The 21677-nt window shown below is 44.2% G+C and overlaps 1 protein-coding gene across 2 annotated transcripts in view; it reads left to right on the forward strand.

The window, feature by feature from the left end:
• Nucleotides 1-19996, forward strand: part of LIMD1 (LIM domain containing 1) — a 31546-nt gene extending 11550 nt beyond the window's left edge. For both annotated transcript variants that reach the window (XM_066572081.1, XM_066572090.1), the window contains 6 exons: nucleotides 10566-10633; nucleotides 11614-11676; nucleotides 13029-13159; nucleotides 14301-14352; nucleotides 15039-15107; nucleotides 16067-19996. In XM_066572081.1, coding sequence (XP_066428178.1) covers nucleotides 10566-10633; nucleotides 11614-11676; nucleotides 13029-13159; nucleotides 14301-14352; nucleotides 15039-15107; nucleotides 16067-16204 — 521 coding nt within the window. In that variant the 3' untranslated portion in view covers nucleotides 16205-19996. The remainder of the gene's footprint in view (nucleotides 1-10565; nucleotides 10634-11613; nucleotides 11677-13028; nucleotides 13160-14300; nucleotides 14353-15038; nucleotides 15108-16066) is intronic.
• The last annotated feature ends 1681 nt before the right edge of the window (nucleotides 19997-21677 follow it).

Consider the following 21677-nt stretch of genomic DNA (forward strand, 5'->3'; position numbering starts at 1 on the left):
CACATCCTGCTTGCTTTTTCTCCAGGGAGATGCAGCCATGCCCTGAGATAAGGGGCATGTCTCTGCCAGCTTGGTTTATGGTTTTTCCAGGGAGGGAACTGGTTACTCTGCAAAGGTATCAGCCTGGGAGCAGTGATGATGAGCCCTATGAAATCTACCCAAGAAGCAGAGTTAATAGTTCAGCTGGCCCTGCTGAACTCCCTGTGGGGCACTTTGTCAGACCCACATCTGGAGGTGAGGTGTACAGCAATGTGTGGATCCTCCTGAGCAGCTTTTCCAGGAGGAAAAATCCACCTTGGATTTTCCAGGAGGTTTGTGATGGAGCTGGAATGAAGAACTGGCCACTTGATTTTAAACTGTGGCTGTGTTTGTAAGACAGTGGTTTTTCTGTTTTGTTGTGTTTAACTCCAGCAGTAGTAGCGTATTTTTAGAAGTGTAGCTGTATATGTGGTGTCAGAAAAAATAATAATCTTCTGCTGCTTTTGTATATATGAGTTTGGTTTTCCCAGATGAGATTGAGGGTTTTTCCTCCTGAGTCGTATTTAGAGTTATAAACTCATCAGGACTGCATGTGTTTTATTTGGAGCTGTAAAGTTGGAATAAATATAGAAAGATGTGTGTGCTTTTTAATAATAGCTGAGCCTTGAACTATGCCTATTTCCCAGCTGTCCTACACCAGCTGCCCTGCCTCACCTATGTTTTTAGTAGAGTATTTCACCATCATCTGACCGAAAATAGGAAAACTGAAAAGAGAAACTGGTTTTTTGCATGTAGTGGCAGTTTCCTAGAGGCTCAGAAGTCAGCTGCTCACTCTTCTGTCCTTTCTTAGACATTAATTTGAAATTAATTTGTCTTCTCCCATGGAGAGGTTTCCTGGCTGCAGCCAAGGCTTTGCTTCAGTTACCTCTCACCCTCTAGGGCGAGGCAGTCTCTGAACTGCCCTTGCACCCAAAGATCCTGTTAAAAATAATCCAGCAGCAGGTTTGAGCTGTCTTAAATTTCTAAAATTACTACCATGCAACTGGTGCTTTAGAAAGAAACACTTTTGATCCTCCTTTTAAAATGAATTTTACAATCTTTATTTGGAGACCAGTGCTGGAAAAGTAGTTGTGGTTGCAGAGGTATCCGTGGTTACGTCTGTTTGTTTGTCTGTGTTTGGTTAAAAATTAACTTAATCCCATTTCTAATGAGATGGGTTGGTGAGGGTTGAAAGAATAGTTATTTGCTGCTTATTTTAAAAGTCAACCCTTTCTAAATGTTTCCAGTGCAAGATGAAAAGGTGTAGATGTCAGGTGAGACTTAGAAAGATGGAAAGAAGCCAAGTTTAGCAAAATGAAGCCCATTTTCTCTCTTACCCAGGCTGTAACTGAGAAATGTGCTGACTAGATGTGCTGGGGCAAAGGGTTTCAAACTGAAAGTAAAATTAAAAAACAAGGCTAGTGAAAATTATGGGGAGGTGGGGAAAGAAAGGCGTGTGGGAGCAATAATGGTATTTCCCTCCGTAGAAAAGACTGTATTAAAAACAAGATAGAAAAGGGGAATGCAAGTCATGGGCATATAAGTGAGAGCCTAATTCAGCTTGTTATATTTAGGAGAGTAGTCATGGAAGATAAAATTCTTCCCATTGTGGCAGTGGCCATACTAAAATGGAAACTGGAGGCAGTGGCAGCTGGCAGGATGGCATGGATGGATGGAGGGGAAGGTGTGTGGTGGCATGGGATTCCCAGCACTCCAAAAAGAGTGGTGCCACAGGGTAGTGGGTGTTTTCCCTCATGTGCACAGACCTCTACAAGCAGCAAGGTTTGCAAGAAACCCTTCAGTGCAGGGGGTGGTTTCCTGCACTGCCCCTGCTCGCTTGCTCCAGGGCTTTGTGGCCTTACCTGCTCTGGGCTGACTTTGAGCTCCATCAAACCTCTGCATTGTGGCTGCCTGGGGAGGTACAGGACATCCTGCGCTGCACTCAGGGAGGAAACCCACTTGAGAGGAATCCCACCTTTTGTAGCCCAAAGTAATCTCCCAGCCCCACAGACCATCAGTTGCTGTGGGGACAAAGGGCACACACGCTGTTGTTCATTCAAAGAGGACACGTGCCCCTCTGCAGGCTTTCTGTCACCTGTGTCACTGCAGGAAATGTGATGAGGCCATTTCTGTCTGCCAGAAAAATAAATACTTACTTGGTGTTGTCTTTCTAGTTGCAAAGCACATCTTGAGCAGCCTGTGTGGAAACTCTGGTTTCTAGTTGAAAAGTAAGTAGTGCTTTTAAGGTCAAGTGGAGTTCATCTTGGACACCATCCAGTACAAACTTGACTTTGAGAAGTCAAGGTTGCCCCTGATTTCAGTCCTAAAATTTCTTCTCTGGAGGAACACTGAATATCCTCCACTCCAATAAATAAAATATACAAAATTACCTATTAAGGTAAAGCGTATCGTCCTCCAGATATTTATAACCATTGTCCTGCTGTTTTCATTTGAGCAAGGATTTCTAATTTTGCTCCTAGCTGGATTTGTGTCCAAATGTGCATTGGTTTTCCCAACACAGAAAATCAAGAGGATCCAAGGAGCAAGGGTTTAGGTGGGGGGGTGATACCCCATATAGTGCCAAATTTCCTTCATCCTCAGCTTCCCAATACATATGTTCAGAGATAAATTATAGAGCAGTTTGTTGAACAGGGCTGTGCATACACTACAGGGTTCAGTTGGCAGGAAAAAAATGTACTGTCTTATCTGAGCCAGTGGCATGTAATGCAGAAAATTTGGCTTAGAGGTCAAAACAACAGATTTAAAATTATTACTTTGGCAGAAATGTCTCGTTTATCTTCTTGTTTGTTACAGGGCAGAGGCACAAACAAGGCAGTCTTTTGCAGAGAGGGAGAGGAAAAAAGCTTCAAGCTCTTTCTGCAGGATTAGTAATAAATGATATTTGCTTTACAGGAGGGCTATGAAAGTAGGTTAAAAAAAAAAAGCCTCCAAACGCCTTGAGCTGTTTCCTGCAATCTCAAGGTGTCTGTTTCCGCCTTGGGGTTTGGGGGTTTTTTTGCAGCTTGTTGGGCAAAAAGTTGTAGCTATCAAATGGTTTGTTACACATTAACCATTTAAATTAACTCACTAATTTATGCCGCCTCAGAGGTATAAAAAGATCCGTGTGTCTCCCGATGTTGATATTTACAATTTAGGTAGTAAAGAGACCTTACAAATTATACACTTTTAGCTAAACTGTATCACTCTAACCTTCTGTGTTAAGTTTTAGTGTTTTCTCTTGGATTCAGCCAGGCTTGTATCCAAATGCCACAGGTTGCCTGGAAAACAGACCTTTTTGCTCTGCTGGAAGTGTAGTTTAGAGCAGAAGAGTCTTGCACTTGAACCACTTGGTCCTCAAGAGGAAATCTGAAAGCTAAAAAAGTGCAAGGGAAATGTTGGAGATGGCTGGGAAGGAAATCAGTAAACGAGGAAGGAAGTCAGAAAGAAAGAACTGATTGCAAGGTGATTTGAAAGGAGTGTTTGATGTTGAACTACAACATGAGGGCCAAAGTGAGGACCAGATTTTGACTCCTTACTGCAAAGAGTTGGAAGCCTTGCATAGATTACAGAAAATGGTTGCATAGATTACAGAAAAAAAGGTTGGAAACCTTTACTAGATTGCAGAATTCAGTCTTTGACATGTCAATATCACTTCATTCCTTTATTTTTCTTTTCTATTTTTGCAAGCTCAGATTAATGTTGATGTCAGTGCAGGGGTTAACAGACTGCTGTTCCAGTGACAGACTTTGAAATCACACAGACTGGCTGCCTCTTGCCACCCTCTGGCTGTATATATTTTATATTTAATATTTCACAACATAGTTGTGTTTAGAGGTATTAAGGGTCATTTACTACACTAGGTAGCTAAGCTATCAAAGCAGATTTTTCTGCAAGCATAACCCTCTGCTTGGGCTAATTAATCTTGCTGCAGTGATTATGAAGCCTGGCTACTTAGAGCAATGCAGCTCTTGGTGTCTTTGGGCTAATTATGTTGAATAAACATGTCCTCTATTGGTATTTAACTCCTAGAAAAAGAAGGCCATGGTTTTTATTGGCACAGTTAAATCACTTTACAAGCAGAAAGTCACCTTTTTCTGCCCATGTGACTTAATCCCAGACAGCAGGATAGTAAGCCTTGCCAAGTGGTTTCTCCAAGGCAAGTGTATGTGTATGGTTGTCTTCAGATGCAGAAACTGCCATCTCTTCTGATGGAAGCAGAACTTAGTGCCTATAATTGGATAAAAACCCACCACACCAATCAACTTGAGAAATGTGCAAATCTTCCGAGTGGAGAGTGCAAAGCATTGCCAGTAATCTACCCTCAGCATCCCTTCAGTAAAATTATCATGCCAGAGTCTGCATAGTAAACAATATGATTTTTTAGCAAAAATAATGTCAGAAAAGATTCAGGTGTGCTTGGATTTACAGTTTAGGGGACAGGTAATTCATCAGTATATTTTTCTGCTTCAGTCTAAATGGCTGCTATGTTCTTGCTGACTTTTTGTCTTCAGTCTCAGCTCACTGGTGAAAAATCCTATTGTTTGTCACAAGAAGTGCTTCCTATAGATGAGAAAAGCCAGGACAGCTTTTACAGTAAGGTGACAGTACTTGTTCCTCTCCTGACCAGATTTCAGGGCAGTAGTGATATGAGGCCTGAGCTGGAGGGGCTTTGGCATGGATCAGGTGTCCTCAGTAGATATCCTTGAGGGAAAGGTGCAGCTGTTCAGCTCCACAAGGGGATGGATGCAATCAGGGATTTATTTACCAGTGTAATAGTGGTTTCAGTCAATTGCAAGTGCTGGCTGAAAGTCTGAAATCATTAGGACAATGTGAGGAGGAAAAAAAGGTTGAAATCTTCTGTGGAATAAATTGCTAGTCTTTCTAGTCTTTCTATTTTATAATGTCGTCTTCAAAGTACTGTTTTCTGTAAAGAATGGGCATAGGATTAATTTGTGCTGTAAAGATTTTAGTGGCTTTCTTACAATGTTTTAATGATACTGTGACTAATTTTCTGAGTAGTGTCTCAGTAAGTGATGAGGCCCTTTCCATAACCAGAGAAATTTAAAAATTACTTTCTCATGTCATTTCAACATGCAGTTAATTCATCGAGGTCACAGAGATTGCCTCCCCCTCCTTCCTCCTCTGAGGCTCTGTGTGTTTCAATGAGTCACTGGGTGACAGGGTGGGAGGCCAGCTCTTGACAGCCACCTGGTTTTGGTGCATTTTGGGGAGCTGGGCAGCCATCTCCAGAGTGATGCAGAGTGGCTGAGCACTGGGATTAAAACCAGTTCCTGAGCAGGGACTGTCTGGATCAAAAGTGCTGCTTTGTCCCAAGGTGACTGTATTTTACCTCTGAATTTTGATACTTCTAGGGGTTTTCCCTAAAATGAAGAACTCATTAATATCTTCTTGCAGCAGTTTGCCTGATGGCAAAGGAGAGGTGTTGCTCAGTTGTGTGGGGTGCTGTGGTTTTGCAGTGTTTCTGGCTGGGGATCTATTTCCACCCTCACCTGTGGTTGTGTTGCTATTAGAGGCAGCTGACCTTTCTTACATGTGCATGTTTTTGGCTTTCAGGCATCAGATCATTTCCTGAGAGTTTTGAAGAATAAAGCAACACTTTTTAATAGCAAAAAACAGCCACCAAGTCTTTTGCTTGAGCTTGTTTGGTTTTTCCCTACTTCCTCAAATGTATGGTGAGAGCACGGAGCATACAACTGTGTAGTTGAGAGAGACTGAACATCTTTTGTGGTAATGGAGTTACTGTGTCACAGCACAGTTTCTCTTGCAGATATCCTATCCTCCTGCCCATGGTTTCAGCAAGACTTTGGTCTGTCCTGGGCTACCTGCCATTTGCCTGATTTGGAGGATGTACAGCCATTGAAGTGACCCTTTCATGCAGGCTCAGTTCTAGGGCTGATTGGAAATATTGACGCTTCTTTGTCAGCCTGAGTACTGCATCCAGCTTTAATGGTGGCCAAGAGAAATGGGACAGATGTCAGAAATGAAGCAGAGCTGTCTGATGCTTGACCTTGTCTGCTGCACATGGTGGGACACCATGCTGCCTGTGAGCAGAGTGTCCACGTAGGGCTTCCAAAACACACGTGCACTGGCTGAATTTAACGTGCCATCAGTAATCACATATCTAAATTTATTTTACAGCTGTGGTACTTGAAAAAGCACTGGTTTTTGTAATGGCAGAGGCCCAGGGCTGTCAGTGTGGAAGGGACCCAGGAGAAGCTGCCAGTCAGCAGTGATTTTTGCCCGTCTGCTGTGCAGATACCACAGGGAGTTGTATGGTGCTTAGATAAGTGATAAGTGAAGTCTGCACACTGCCTCTCCAGCAATGCAGCAATCCTGCTTGTGTATCTCCATAGAGCCCTGGGATCCAGACATGGCCCTGTTCCACTGTATGCATTGACAAGCTATCTCTTGTCTTTGAACATGGGTTTGTGACCCCATTGTTTTTAATAAATAATGGAAAAGCAACTTCAAAAGAGAAAGTTAAGTCCAAATCCCCAGCAAGCAAATCATGCATCTCCCAGGATCCTCCTTGCCAGGGACATTTCAAGTCCCTGGTTAAACTCTCTCTGAGTGGTCTTCAAAAGGAGAGAGCCATCATTTGAGAAAATAGTAGACAAAAGCACTGGCATCCTGGGAGTGCAGCCTGATGGTATGCCTATTATCAGCTGCTAAGCAAAGTGTGTTTATTTTAGCACAAAGGCACTAGTGACTAAGCTTGAAATATTTTGAAATTGGTGCTGAAATGACCTCGAGGTCATCCTGAAGGTCCCACAGCTAAACAGACTAGACAGACATGTGAGGGATGAACAGTACATAAAAGCTCAGGGCTCAAACTTCCTGTCAAAAGATGAACAAGATACCTTGTAAAAAAGTGAAGACAGTAAAGTTGAAATGCCAAAAAATTTTAATTGTCTGAATCTTTTCAGGTGTGAGATTAGCTAAATTCAGGGTGAAGCAAAAGTGAAATGCAGTCAGGAGCCAGCAGTATAAGACATGTAGTAAAACAATTGATCCTGAAAGCAGCAAACCACACCTTAAATATTCCTGGGTTTGTCAGAGGATATTTCATCATGATACATGTTGAAAGTAGGCAGTTATCAATATGTGATTCCTCACATGCCATTTAACTTCTCAATCCTTATTTTTGGTGAAAGTAAAACTGCATCTCCATGCTCAGATGAAACCTGTGCCAGCCTCTGCAGGCACAGTCAGAAGCATTGCTTGTGAGAGGGCCTGGTTAAGTTCAAGGCACTGTCCCATGGCAGGGAGCTCAGTGCGGGGACAGAAGTCACTGCCACCCTGCTCTGCGCTGTGGGGCAGTCCCAGTGCTGTTCCTTTTACTGCTGTGGCTGCAGCAAAAACATGCATTTCCCAGCTCCACTGGGACAGTCCCCAGCGCAGCCTCGGAAGCGAGCTTTTCCTGCATCTCGCCTTCCCAATTGTATGATGAGAAAATGCTTCCTCATCTCAAAGAGACACTGGAGAAGTCCGTCCCAGAAGTGCACAGGGAGAAGTTGAGAGCAGCAGGGAAGACATGGGCTGTGTTTGCATGAACCACTCCCACAGTGGCTGCAGGAGCACCTGGTTACTCATGGGTTTTGCTGATTTCCTTTTACATTTCTGCCAGGAGCCTAAAGAAAGTAATGGAGAGCTAAAAATAGTTAAAATGCTTACCTCTTCCCTAACAAAAGTAATTAAATTGTCCCTGTCCTGCCTCAAAGTGCTCTTGGTGTCAGCAACTCTTCAGGGACTCACGTAATACCAATGGCCAAATTATAGATCCTTTACAAAGGACTTATCCCTCTGCTGAATGAGCTTACAGCAGAAGCCCAGACATAGCATGCTGGCTGTGGCACCTTCACTGAAAGTCTGTTGCCATCAATCTTAACCTGCTAATGTCACCGTGTTAAAAATACACTGGGTGCAGAATGGCTGGTAAATGCTTTTTTTGTCACCATGGAAGAATGGCATTGTGGCAGTGATCCAAACCTCATCCCTTCTGTTGGAATGTCTGCTGCTCATGCACCAGGCCTTCATCCAAAGAAATATTTCTCTTTGCATGGCCCCATGTGTATGTTTTTCCTCACCACTGTCAGCTTGTCTTTAAGGAGACACATTGCATGCAGGTGGAAAGTCACTTGGGCACCTGCCCATTGCGCTGAACTGGAGCCCTTGCTACCATGTAATTTAAAACCAAAGTTAAATGGTTTTGTTTGTTTTTCATTTTTGGGAATGCCAAATCCCAGTGTTGGAGTGCCAAATCCCAGTGTTGCATTTCAATCAGTGGAAGATTTTCAGGAGTACTTCTTGCTGCATTAGGCTTGTTGTTAGCTTGCTTAGGACCACCCTTGACAAAGGTGATGGAAATCTCAGGTATTCCCATGCCTCTCCTGTCCCTCCTCAGAAACTGTGACTCTGGAGTAGCTGGTGAGCATGCCAGGCTTACCTGTGGACAGGCAGACACACAGGTGGGGTTATCATGCAAATACACCCCCTGGGTTATAAATCACAAAGATTACATGTACCAGATTAGATACTTTCTATTTTGAACTCTGGGTCCTGTTTCGGTTCCAGCAACCTTGGCAACAGAGGGCAGATGAGAACAATCAACAAAGTGGGACACTTTCAGGATGGTCAGAATTTCTTCCATGCCCTATCCAATGTCTGCATTGATGCAAGGATGGGCTGGTGCCCTGGGTCATCTCTGACCTTCAGGTTACATGGTTGTCCCTAGCAGGGATTTGAAGAGAATGGGGGACAGTGACAGTGATGGGGCCATGTGCTTTTGGCTTCTACACTGCTCCAGTAAACACAGAGCTGAGCAGTGCCCACAGTTTAACCACAAAGCTCCTGCACATGCAAAGAGGGGTTTGTTCCTTGAGAAAACACACTGCCTTGTCCTCCACCTGCCCTGCTGCCTGGGACTTGGACTGGGCACTAAGGGCTGCTGATGAAATGCTGGTCTGGCTCAATTCATTGGCAAAACTTTGGAGCTTCCCTGGAGCATCGTGATTTTGGTAGGTGCTCCACTGAGACAGTTCCCAGTGCAGCCTGGGGAAGTGAGCTTTTCCTGCATCTTGCCTTCCCAATTGTATGATGAGAAGGTGCTTTCTTACCTCGAAGAGACACTGCGAGCAGTCCATCCCAAAAGTGGGCAGGGAGAAGCTGAGAGCAGCAGAGGAAGAAATTGGCAGCAGGAGTTGTTTCCCAGCCTGAGGGTGCCCTCTGGCGTATGCAGAAAACTGTAACACTTGTTTCTTGAAAACCCACTTGTTTCTTGGGTTTACTCAGCTTCCTCCTTTCCCTAAAGCCTTGCAGCCAGCGTGGTTCTTCACTGAAGGCTGCCAGGTAGGTGCATACCATAAGGTGACCCCCAGTCCAGTCCCATGTGATGTTCACATCTATACACCCAGCAGCTGACAATCACTTTTTTAATTATGCTGGCCACATCCAGCATGTCAAGCAGGAGGCTTCTGGGCCCCAGTGTCTCAGACCCAATTTCCTTCCAGCAGGGCCTGGTAGGTGTCCAAAACCAGCCTGCAGCAGGTCCTGCTCCAGCTGTGCCCAGGCAGTGCTGGTCCCACTGCCCCGGGCTCTGTCTCCTGGCATGCGCTTGGGGCTCCAGTGCAGAACCATTCCAGTGCCAGGCTTGCATTTCAAACCCTGGGCTCAGTAGGGAAACCAGGCTGCAAAGAGGTAGGAGCAGCTTTTTATAAACAAACAAAACCTAGCCCTTTTTTCTTGTGAGAAGTTTAGGAGTGGTGGCAGTGTGAGCAAACATTGCCGTGATCACATGGAACTGAAAGCAGGCAGTGAAAGGGAGGCATAAACATGACAGCTGAAGTAAATACAAATCCTCTCCATATGTAGAGTCCTTTCTTGGAAAAACATTGTCATCTCGTCTTGATTATGACATTTGGATTTTTTTTTTTAATAGTTTCAAAGCATTTTGTTGGCAGCTGCAGTAACAAATGTGCTGGTAGGTAGCAGAGAAGCTTGTTGAGTGCTCTGATGTTGCACTCCGCTGCGGCAGAGCGAGTGTTCAGGTATTGCAGTGCCTTGTCTGGCAGCTGCTGCTCGCTCATAACAAAGCAGTAATGTTGTGACATTTTGAGGAATTAAGTGTAGGTCACTCTCTGTATGCCCTTTCTTCTTTCCTCCTTGCTCCTTTCCTTGGGTGTTTTCCAGCATGAGTCCGTGCATCCTCCCTCGCTCTTCCCAGGGTTACAACACATGGTAATCTGCCAGGAGATGTTCCAGGCTTGCAAAGCTCCTACTTCCTACCCAAAGGTGGGACTTTTGTCCAGATCCACCAACTGGCATTCATCAGCAATCACCAGTGGAAGAGAATTTGGCATGCTGGAGTCTGGGAAGACCCATGTTGGGATTAGGTGCTCTCTTCCACCTGTGTGACATCTGTCCTTGGATGTCTTCATTGTTGTTTGCTTCTCAGCAGCCAGGTTTTGAACACATTTTCTCCTTGCTCTCTTCTGATCTTTTTCTTCTCTCTGTGTTTTTTTCCTTAGGTCGAAAGCTGAGAGGAAAAGCCTTTTATTTTGTCAATGGAAAGGTGTTCTGTGAAGAAGATTTCCTGGTAAGCACTCAGTTGACTCTTGTGATGAGACCTAATGGATATCTTAATGGATATCTTTCTGTTGCCCTCAATGGATTTTGTGTGAGTGTACCTAAGAATGAAGCAAACCCCCAGACCTTTTTTTTTATCTGCACCCCTCTCCTTGGCTGGTGCAGATAAAAATCCATATACCCTTCTTCCCCTGAGTCCTGGTAGATGAAGCCATCCTTGAGGCTTGAAAAAGTTGTATTTGCTTACTTATTGATGAATCCTAGTGATTTCTGTCAGAGAGAGGTAGGGTCACCTTTGTTCTCTTCAGTAAATTCTACATAGGATGAAAATTAAAGAATTAAATGCACCTAAAATATGTCATTTTCCAAGTGTGCATTTCCTTCATTCAGACAGATGATGTGCTGTGCCCAAGGTGCATGTCATGGACATGACAGACAGTCCCTTATCAATAGATCTCAGGAAAAACATCAAAAAAGTTGTAGTGGGCCAGACTTGATTGCTATCCTACCAGGGAGCTGGAACAATACCACTGACTTTATAGAACCTTCAACAGAATTATAACCATATAACCAAAGAAAAATTTGGCTTTCCAGGCCTATATATACAGATACTGCAACATAAGTATGTGATAAACACAAGTAGGTTCTTGTCTTGTAGATTCATGTGGTCAAATAAGCATGTAAATAAGTCTTATTAGTAACTGCCTCATTTGCATGTGCATTTATGATATTTATTTTTATACTTTAAATTAAAGTTAAATTTTCGACTTGGAAGTTACAGGAACTTGTACTCTTTCTAAACCCGAGCACTCAGAAACACATCCACACCTTTATATAACGAAAAAAGCATTGGAAAATTTCGTTTTTCTGTCTTAAGGAGCACAGAAAAAGGACCAATAACAAATATGCAAATAACACTCCACAGCACCCTGTTGTTTATGCTTGAGTGGCCTTGTGAAATTTTAAGTGAATTCTTTTCTGTCCTTGCAGTATTCTGGTTTCCAGCAGTCGGCTGACAGGTGTTTCATTTGTGGTCATTTGATAATGGACATGGTAAGTGATAATTGCTTCAGGAGAAAAAGCTCCCACAGCTTTTTACAAGAATGCATCAAAAGAAAAATATATTCATATCCAGCGCTGTCTGTTATCATCTGGTAGTTTGCCTAGTGCGAGCCTGGTATCAGAAGGAAAATCCACTGAGCCTTTTGTTGATTTTTTCAAGGAAGTGAATCTGGCACCCCAGTGTACATCATGCAGAGACACTGCTCTGCCTGTTTTCAGTGGGTGTTGAAAAGCAGAGCCTCGAGGTCTTTCATCCCTTTTTCGGACTTCTCTGGACAGTGTATTTGTAATCCAGTTGATGCTTCCTGCTCAGCAGTGTCGTGGCTCTGCAGTGCTCCCTTGCTGTGAGGCATCAGTGCAGCTCTCTCAGCCTCTCTTTCCTGCAGTCAAGCTGTGGCTTCCCATGAATTCTGCATTAAATCACTTTCTTGTTGTTTTTTGTGGGTACTGATACTCTGTGGAGCAGGTTTGACCCAAGGTGTGTGATCCAGACCTCAGTTTAGATGTGTGAAGCAGGATTAGCCTGCAGCAGGTACCATCCATTCCAGATGTGCATGGGGTGGGGAACACTCAGGGGGTCAGCATTCAGTTATAGGAAGTTCAGAGAGAGACTGGTATAGCTGGTGGTGTAAGACTACAGCTGAGGCAAAGGAATTAGAAATTTCTGGTTGACAGCATGCCTCCCAACATTTTCTAATGCTTATCATTAATTATCTTTGTTTGCCTGCTTACACTGGAAAGCATTACAATTGGAACTTCCTACTCAGAAGTCTGATCCTTCTACTGACGGACCATGGTATTCCAGGTAGTGAATTGCAGCTGTTGAGTTCAACACAGTCTGTGCTGTGTTTCCATAGTCTGTGCTAATTAGAAAGCCAGGCGAGCGAGTACAAAGCCCTTCAATATGTAAGGAATTATGAAAACCCAGCAATAATACTAGTTTCAACTTCTTGCAGAGAGTATAAAAGTGTATTTCCTTTGTTAGGCTGACACATCTTGCCTTGTGATCTTGCTAAGTATTCTCTACTTGTTGACTTCAGAAATTATTTTATTTCTTTTAAATTCTGTCACTTCTAGCCTTTGTCATGCTAAACACTTTGACTGAGTCTCTAAATTGTTTTCATACCCATGCTAATAATTAATATCCGTAGAGCCAGGTGCTTTGTATTGATTCCAGCTGCCCTTTCCATCCTTGTTAACTGATTTTTCAGATGAAACGGGGGAAAAAAGACACAGCCCTGCTGATGAGTATGCAGCATTATCTGGTGTAAAGCTGTGTGTTTGCTATTTTCACCTTTATTGGCTCTTCATGTGCATTTTTCCTTTCTCTTGCTCTGTTGCAGATCCTGCAGGCTCTAGGGAAATCATATCATCCGGGCTGCTTCCGATGCGTCATCTGCAACGAGTGTCTGGATGGTGTGCCGTTCACTGTAGACTCTGAAAACAAAATCTACTGTGTCAGGGATTACCACAAGTAAGGGCAAAATAAACAGCAGTGATCTTCCAAGCAGCAAGCCTCTAATTTAGCTTTTCAGCTAGTTAGGAGTGCAGATTGGTAAAATAGAGACAGGGTTAGAAGTTTTGAGGATGGGGCTAGATCCTAGAAATTCCTCCTCTCTCCTCTTATCCAGCTGTTGACTCTTGTGTAACTCTGATGAAGCTAAATAACCTCTGGGTTTCAGAGGTTCTCTGCCCCTTCTGCAAAGCAGAGAGAGTGAAAAATAGTGCTCCTGAAATGTTCAGTGATGTACAAAATTAGTCTGCTTTAAGGTAAGCCTGTGAATGCCTGTGGAAATCAATGTGATTTACTTTTTGAGTAGTTGAAGGACTGAATTTGACTTTTAAAGAACTGCCACTGAATATGCAAAGCAAAACTTTTAGCCACTTCTAAATTAAACAACTGATAAATCCACTTTAAAAATCACTTCTTATTTAGACAGTAAAATAAAATGGCTGTGCTCTTGGCTGGTAGTTATGGTATTAGAGTTGCACATATTTTGTTTGTCCTTCTGGCTTGCTTTGGTCCTTGCTCCATTTTCTGATCAGGGAGGGTATTAAGTGTTGCTCAGGCAGCCCTTAGAACTCTTCTGTGTTGTGCCAAGACTAGAGTTGTTACAATCCTGTTGCCAAGATTAGTGCCCTCGTATGCCATCATTATTTGGAAATAATTAATATTTCCTTGCAATTTAATTTAATTAATTATTGTGTTATAAGGCCTTAAGAAGCTGTGCAGTCATATGGTATTTTCTCAGAATTTTTCTGCCCAGAGGCTGCCACTTCTTTTAATGTACTTTTCTGGGGACAGTCTTGCTCAGTTCCTCCTCATTTTCTCTTCCAAATCTCTCAGTAGCAGCCAAGAATTTTATAGGGAAATTTTGTATTTTTTCTGGCACTAAAAGTGTAAGATACAAGGTCTCTTTTTTGCCTGATTGAGCAACGTGTGCCAAGCATTGCTTAAAATAAATGCTAAAATGAATTTATGATCTCAGGATGCAAAACTTTCCTGTGGATAAGTAATTTACAGCTGCAACTTTTCATGTTATCACTGAGAAAATACAGACCTCTCTTTTTATGTTGATCCATAACTTGCCTTCAATTTTTCATTGCTCTTCCAGAGTTTTAGCTCCAAAGTGTGCAGCGTGTGGACTTCCCATTCTGCCCTCCGAGGTGAGAGCCTTTTATTCCATATCCCTTTGTGGGAGGAGTGTCAGGCCTTGCTCTCTTTCACACTTGACTATGTGTCAAAACAAATGTGCTTGTGGATGGGGAGAGATGGTTGCTTCCTCCAGAATGCAACCCTTTGGTCTAAGCTCATGCACTGTTCTTGAGATGTGACCCTTCTTTTGTTCACTGGTGAAGCTTATTCCTCCTCTGCCAGGCTGCTTTTTTCATCTCCTGCAGGATCATGCTGCTGCTAGTTTTGTGTTCAGGAGAATTTTCCTTTATGTCAATAGATGCTGGTGGTACTCATGAATGTCCTCTGTGTCCACTCTGGACTAATACATTTTAATACTTGGAGATGAATCTTAGGCAAAAGTAATTTACAATGCTGAAAAATGTGATCTATTGAAATTACAAAGTCATTTATTTGTGATTTCTGATAGATGTTACTGTTAAACAGAGAACATTTTTATACTTCTGGTATCACATTTTAGAGGATATCTGCAGTCAGTCAATGAGGAAGCTTTACTGTAAAAATAAATGCAAGTGGCAAGATTTATTTGTGGTCTCCAACCAGCTGCCCAAATGCATTTCCTCAACATTCATTTTGTTGCAGGAAGCAATCTACAGAGTGCATGTGTCTGATGCTGCTGTAATCCTTTGTAATTTCTGCTTTGCTCCAATGCTCACAGGGGTCTGATGAGACCATTCGGGTTGTGTCCATGGACAAGGATTACCATGTGGAATGTTATCACTGCGAGGTAGGTCAGCAGCTTTCTCAGGGAGTGGGCACTTCATAGTCATAACTGCCATTGTTTTTAAGATGGAAATAAATCTCCTGCTTTACAGCAGCAGTAGCTGAGCAATTCAAACCTTGCAGTGTGAGACCCTTTCTGTCAGTGACCGAGAAGTTTCCACATTGAAGACAAAAGTTTTTGCAGCAATGGGTTTCAGTTCTAATTTCATTTGCCATCTTTAAAGTTACAGGCAACAAGTTAATTGTTGCTTTTCAAAAGTGGCAGTTTGTTTGTTAATGCAGGAAACATGGTGACTTAGTAAGGTCTATTGCCGCCTTCCAGAAGCCTCCAGCTCCAGATCACATCAGTGTATCTGATTTCCAAGTCAGATTGCTGAAAAATGCTAAGGTGGTGACTGATCCTGTGGGGTGTAAGTTACCTTCACTCTCATGGGAAATGAATGTGTCTTTAAGAAAGGATATGGCTGCACAAGAAAAAATTCCAGGAGATGCTAGCTCTTAAAAACCATTTAGTCTGTGCAGGGCTTCTCAGAAAGCTGTCTTACTTCTTCATTGAGAATTAAAATATATAGTTGTTTTTTCTCACTGTGCTTATAATGCAGTGAAAAGAGGCCCTGACTCCACAATCTGATTTCACATCAGTACAACTGTAATGTGAAGAGGTGAATCTTACCTGACAGTGTAAGGAGGCACAAGCATATTTCAAATACAGAGGGTTGCACTGTACCACAAGATAAAGCTTATTCAATAAAACTGCTTTAAGCAAATTTGTACAAGGCTGCCCATCAAAATGCCTGCATCAGATGCTTTTCTTCTTGTGGTACATGCTGGACCTATTGGGAAGAAGCTGTTGGCTGGGTATTTTCTGTCCTTGTCACAAAATGACTTTCCTAGAAGCCAGACTCCAGCTGACACTGGGAGATGAGCACAAGCTCTAATAATTTGCACGGCCTCTCTTTGCAGGACTGTGGGATGGAGCTGAACGACGAAGACGGGCATCGCTGCTACCCACTGGATGAACATTTGCTTTGTCACTCCTGTCACCTGAAGCACATAGAGAATGGCACAACCCCAGCAGCTGCCTACCAGCACCACTACTAGTCACTGTGACCAGCATTGGAAAGCTGGGACAGAAGAGTTGTTACATGATCCCCCTCTCCCCACCTTCAGCTGATTTCCTGTGCATGTTTTTTGCCAGTCAGCAATGTTCCTGTCAAAGGATATGAGAGATTTTTGCTGGATTCACCAAGTTTGTACGCTTGTGAGTTTCAGCTGCATCAAACCACATCTACTTGACCAAGAATGTGGCATGTCACCTAAACTGATCAGTTTATTTTTACATGTCTTTTTCTGCTGCCTGGAGATTCCTCTGGGCTCATTTTGGAAGATTCTTCAGTGAAAGCACAATTTGCTCTCGTGCCTATGAACTCAGATCATGCCATGCACAATTAAAAAGCCAGAGGCTGGCTTGCCTGCCTGTCTGCTGGGGACATCCCATCAGTCTACTGTTTCCTGAAAGCACATTTCACCAGGTTCTCTGAAGGACACCAACCTATTAGTACCAGCTTTTTAGACACTCTCTGTTTTTATTAATTCTTTAGGAAAACAAAAGAAAGGAGTCTATGCAAAATGGCACACTCAGACCTTTCAGTTAATTCCCTGAACTCCAGTATCAAGTCTGGCTGTAAGAGTACTAACTCTCCAAGCACAAACCAGGAAATGCTGTCTGGCAACTGAAGGCCAACATCCCATTTTAAACAGAACAAAAAACTGGAACAAGCTAGGCTAAGCTACTGCAATGACTTGGGGCCCAGGCTTGTGTGTCAGCATGACACACAGGGGCCAGTCTGCTGTGTCAGAGTCTGAATAGTGGATCATATTTGGAAAGGAAAGGTTGGGATGCTGAAAGTGTGGACATGGGGGAAATCCTCCCTCATTCTTGCTTGCAGAGCTCACTTTGGAAAAAAGCTCTCCATATATAGACAGTTGCCTGAGTTTTCCAGTTTGTCCTCACAGCTCAGCCCTCAGCCTGGCTATTCCTTTTCATGGTGTTTACCCAGCACAAAGCCATTTCATAGTGGTGCTTATTCAGAGTTTGGGGAATGAACTTGGGATTGTTATGAAGGCTTTGTCACGCAGGGATTTAGAGCCCAGCTCCACAACCTGAACTCAGATGAGTATGTTGGCAAAAACAGATTTGCTCCTATGAATAATAACAGCTTATCTGAGCAAGGGGTTAGAGAGCTTGGCCCTTACTTTCCGTTCTGCTGAGAAAGCAGGAAGGCAAATTGTTTCTTTTCTTGACCCTCCCACTCCCCCGCTCCCTTTTTTTTTCTGATAGGTGTGCCTGCAGTGCATGTTCTGTCCCTACCAAAGCTGTGCAGCCCCTCATGTACTGGTACTTTTGTTTAACAAAAAGTTCTTAATTTAAAGCCTCAGATGCAGTTGGGGTTAAATCCTCATGTGTCTGTGCTGAAGATGTAAATTTGGTTCTGACTGGCAAAGGATGGGATACCATTCTTAAAGAACTTTTCAGTGTGGAAACAACAATAAATTAGCTGAGCCGTGGCAGTGAGACTCCCAAAATGTTCCCATGCTGAAAAGCCATTACAGTTCAACCAAACCTCTTTTCCAATAGCAGGGATGTAGCTTGAACTTCACTTGATGTAGTCAGACAGCAACATGTACCCATCTGGAGCAGCACAGGTGTCAGGTAACAGCAAGTTGTCTGTCTCTGCCTGTGCTAGTGAATCATCTTCCCATGGCTGAAATGTGAAGCTGCCCCAGCCTCAGAGCTTGGTGGGTCTGGCCCGGAGTTTCATGGTGCCATCTGACCACCCAGCCCTCTGCCCCATCCAGCTGCAAGTGTCTCTCTCTGCCTGTTTCCACTGCTCTTCAGGATGGGAATGGCAGCTTGGGGCTGGAGGCTGGTCCTGCCTGGGAGCCATCCAGAGCTTTGGTGTAGCTTGGGACATGAATCCCTTCAGTGAGTAACTGAAAACTCAAGGGAGGGCACTTTAGCACTGTGAAATATATCTTCTGAGAGTTTTACCTATGATTTTAGAGGAGGTAAAATTGACCCCAAATATGTGAGCCCTCCTAGAGCCTTAAATTTAGCCTCCAAATGCTGGTTAGGAAAGGGATGGGAGCTGTAAGCAGTGCTGCATCCAAGCAGGATGGATCGAGGGCAGCAACAGCCAGGGCAGATCCCATAGTTCTCTCCCTGCAGTGCATCCCATCAGCTTGTGTCCTGCAGCACAGCTAGGCTGGAGCAGGGAGGGGGTGTTCCAGGTGTGACTGTGATCTCAGGACTGTCTGAAGGGACTGAGGTGGAAAACAACACCAGCTCACAATCCCTAGTAAATAATTCAAATAGTCCTGGGCAGGTGGTTCTGTGCCCTGGGCTGCTTTTGGCAGTGAAGGCAACGAGATACCAAAGGGTTTTTTTGAAGTGAGCTGGAAACACCAGCCTTGGTCATCTGTTGCTCCCTCTGAAAGACCAGCTGCTATGTAGTTCATGCTTTTGCTACCTCTTGATTTTTTAGATCAAGCCCTTGTGCACATTTTTTTGCCTTCATTTTGTAAAGATCTGAAAACACTAGTGGGACTGGTATTTCATTTTTAAACTGCAGTCTAAACTTCTGTCTCAGCCTTGGAGCCTTCCCCAAAACCTTAACATAAGCAGGAGAGAAAGGAGTGGGGAGAAGGATAATTTTCCTTCTTGGAAAGCCTCAAGGGCAGCAGTTTGTGGCAAGATGTCTTGCAGGAGTCCTCTTTGCATCACCAGAGAGTTTGGCCTCTGCTCCCACACGGTGTCTTCTTACTCCTGTCAGCCATCCTGTATCCCTCAGCACTGGGGAAATGAAGGCTGCCCTACTTCCAGCTTTAAGGTCCCCTATAAATTATTAAATGCTAACACTCTCCGGTATTTACAAAGAGCTGGAAGTGACAGTGTGAAGCTCTTGAAAAAAGGAGCCTGTGAGCTTGTGGTTTTGAAGCTAAAGCATCTACTGCACTGCCCTGCACCCCTGTGTGTGCTAACTTGCACTGCTTCTATCTCTGGGAGTTTGAATTCCTTTAAGCTCAGTATTATTTCTCCCAGGCTGTGAGTGTGTGAGTCCCTGTTGATTTTCCCCAGCTCTGCAGCTGCCTGACAGTGGGTCTGGCACAGGGGGAGGCAGGGGCATCCTGCACAGAGGGGAACCTTCTCCTCCTCCCGACCCTCCACCAGGCATCTGTGGAGCTGCAAGCCCTCCCTGCCTGCCTTCAGGCAGCTCCCCCAAAGGGAGAAATAGCTCTGGAGCTGGACGTGTGACACTTTGTGTCCTCTTCAGAAGAATTTCAAAGAACATGTTAAATTCCACCTATCTCCTGGCTGATACACGTTGGGTTTTGCTGTTCACATGAATCTTGTTGCCTTTTAATTTATTAAGAAGCTATGAAAACGTGCTATGAGAAGTTAGTCTTGGTTCCTCCCCCAGCAAGTTCTTCTGACTGGCTTTAAAGTAAGGGACCCTTGGAAGTCCCATTGTGCTGTTAATGAGTAACTCTCATGCAAATAGTTATTCAAGTGAATTCCCTGAAGCCTGCTTTCAGGAACCAGAGCTTAAAAGATTTTTTCATTCAGATCATGATGTTAAATTTCTATTGCTTAAAACACAGAAACTCATTTAAATAAGGATTTTTGCATAAGAGCCGGGGGAAAACCCCAGCTACAGAAGCAGCAGACATTTTTGTGTAATTTAAAGTGTAAGAAGCACCTGTGATCAAAGTGATTTGGGAAACTGCCCTGATGTTAAAACACAGGGAACAGCAGTTTCTAACACTCTGGTAAGGAGCATTTGAAAAGATCTGTGGCTCTTCAGTTTCTGAATTTCATTTGGGGGCTTTTAAAACATTTTCCCAGTCTTTCAAGATTTAAATGCTCTTTTTTTTTTTTTTGGTAGATCTTTTTACTACGAAGTGAATAGCTGCTTAGTCTGTAAATGATGGAGTTTATGGAGTTTCATCAGCAATCAGGTGTGATGTGGCAGCCTTGAAAGGGGGAAACTGAGCTTCCAAGAACTGGCATGGGTCTGGCTGGCCATTCCAAAGAAAGGATTATCTTTTTTTTGGAAAAAAAGAATCCCATGTGGGCTTTGACCACTTGCTATGTGCTCACTTTTGGGGTGGTGTGTGCAGCTGTGTCCATGCACATGTTGTGTGGCACACCTGCCTTTCACACCTCTGTGCCCACGCCAAGTGCTTGTAGGTGCCTTTTAAGCAACTTTCTGTTCATGAATGTAACGCCAAGTTGACCCAGGCCTCATCACTGGGGAGTACCCCTGGAGTCAGTACCTGCAGGCAGGGAAGGGCCATGACCAGATACACTTCCCTTTCCCCCATCCTGTGAGTGCCACTGGGAGAAGCTGGGAAGGGCTTTGCATCTCTCATCATGGCACAGCATTTGTTCATTTTTCTTTTCCATTTCTGAGTCCTGCTGCTCACTGGCTGCAGTGGCTCTGGCTGTCCTCACTGGAGCTGACTGGGCAGACATCTTCCTGTCACGAGCCCAGAGAGAGCTTGGAACTGCTCTCCCACCCTTATCCTAAGAGAAGCAAAGCTTTCCTGAGCAATAAAAATCCTTACCCTGCTTTCTTCCAGGGCAGCCAGAAGTTGGTATGGCAATGCATCTGCAACCCACTCAGACACGGCAGGAGATGGGAAGAAACTGTCCCCACGTGCAAATCCATGGCAGAGAGTTGAGGCAGGGATGCCCTGTGGCCCTGGTGGAGGGATGACAGGGCTGCAGTTGCCAGCCCAGCCCTCCTCCCCACGCAGCAGGTCTGCGGAGCAGGGCCAGGCAGGGACCCAGGCACACCCCCAGGCTCTGCCTTTCTGCATCCAGAAAGCAAATCCAGAGCCTGCATAACGATACTGAATGGTACTAGTTATTTTATGTTTCCTTCAAAGCTCGGCTCCAGGAGAGAGTATTTTAAGATTTGTGCTGGTGTAACTAACCTTAGCCTCCTGTGGACACAGCCCTCTTTTCTTCTGTGCTATTAAGTATTTATAAAGAATGGAGACTGGTAGCCACTGGCCTGTTGTGATTTCAGTGATTAAAGACAGTATCTTGAGCAACACTCAGAGTCATGTCTTTCCTAAACTTACAATGACTGTCATTGCCCAGAGTCCATAGTGGGGGCAGTTATGCTGTGGAATGATGGTTTCCCAACCTCTTCCTTACTCCTGTCCTCCCACCTCAGTGGCTGAGGGTGGAGAGAACCACCTCAGTGGGGTTCACTGGGAATTTCCAGTCCTTTGCAGGCTGCTGGTATTTACTGCAGCTCCCTTGGAGGCTGTCCTGCTTTGGCATCCTTCTGGGGAGGCCCAGGTCCCAGGCTGAGGGTGTGGGGAGGGATGTGCTGCATGTGGGAGCAGGCTCTGACCCCAGCATGGGAGTCTCCTTTGCAGCATTGGTGGGCATGGGTTCCTTGAGGGTTTTGGGTAGTGTTCCCATGTTCCCATGGTGCCCCTGCTATCAGCTACCAGATGCCTCAGACCCAAAGACTGGATGTTGGCCAAGCAGCACCAC

The sequence above is a fragment of the Molothrus aeneus genome, chromosome 1 (assembly GCF_037042795.1).
Source record: "Molothrus aeneus isolate 106 chromosome 1, BPBGC_Maene_1.0, whole genome shotgun sequence".
Classification (NCBI taxonomy): Eukaryota; Metazoa; Chordata; class Aves; order Passeriformes; family Icteridae; genus Molothrus; species Molothrus aeneus.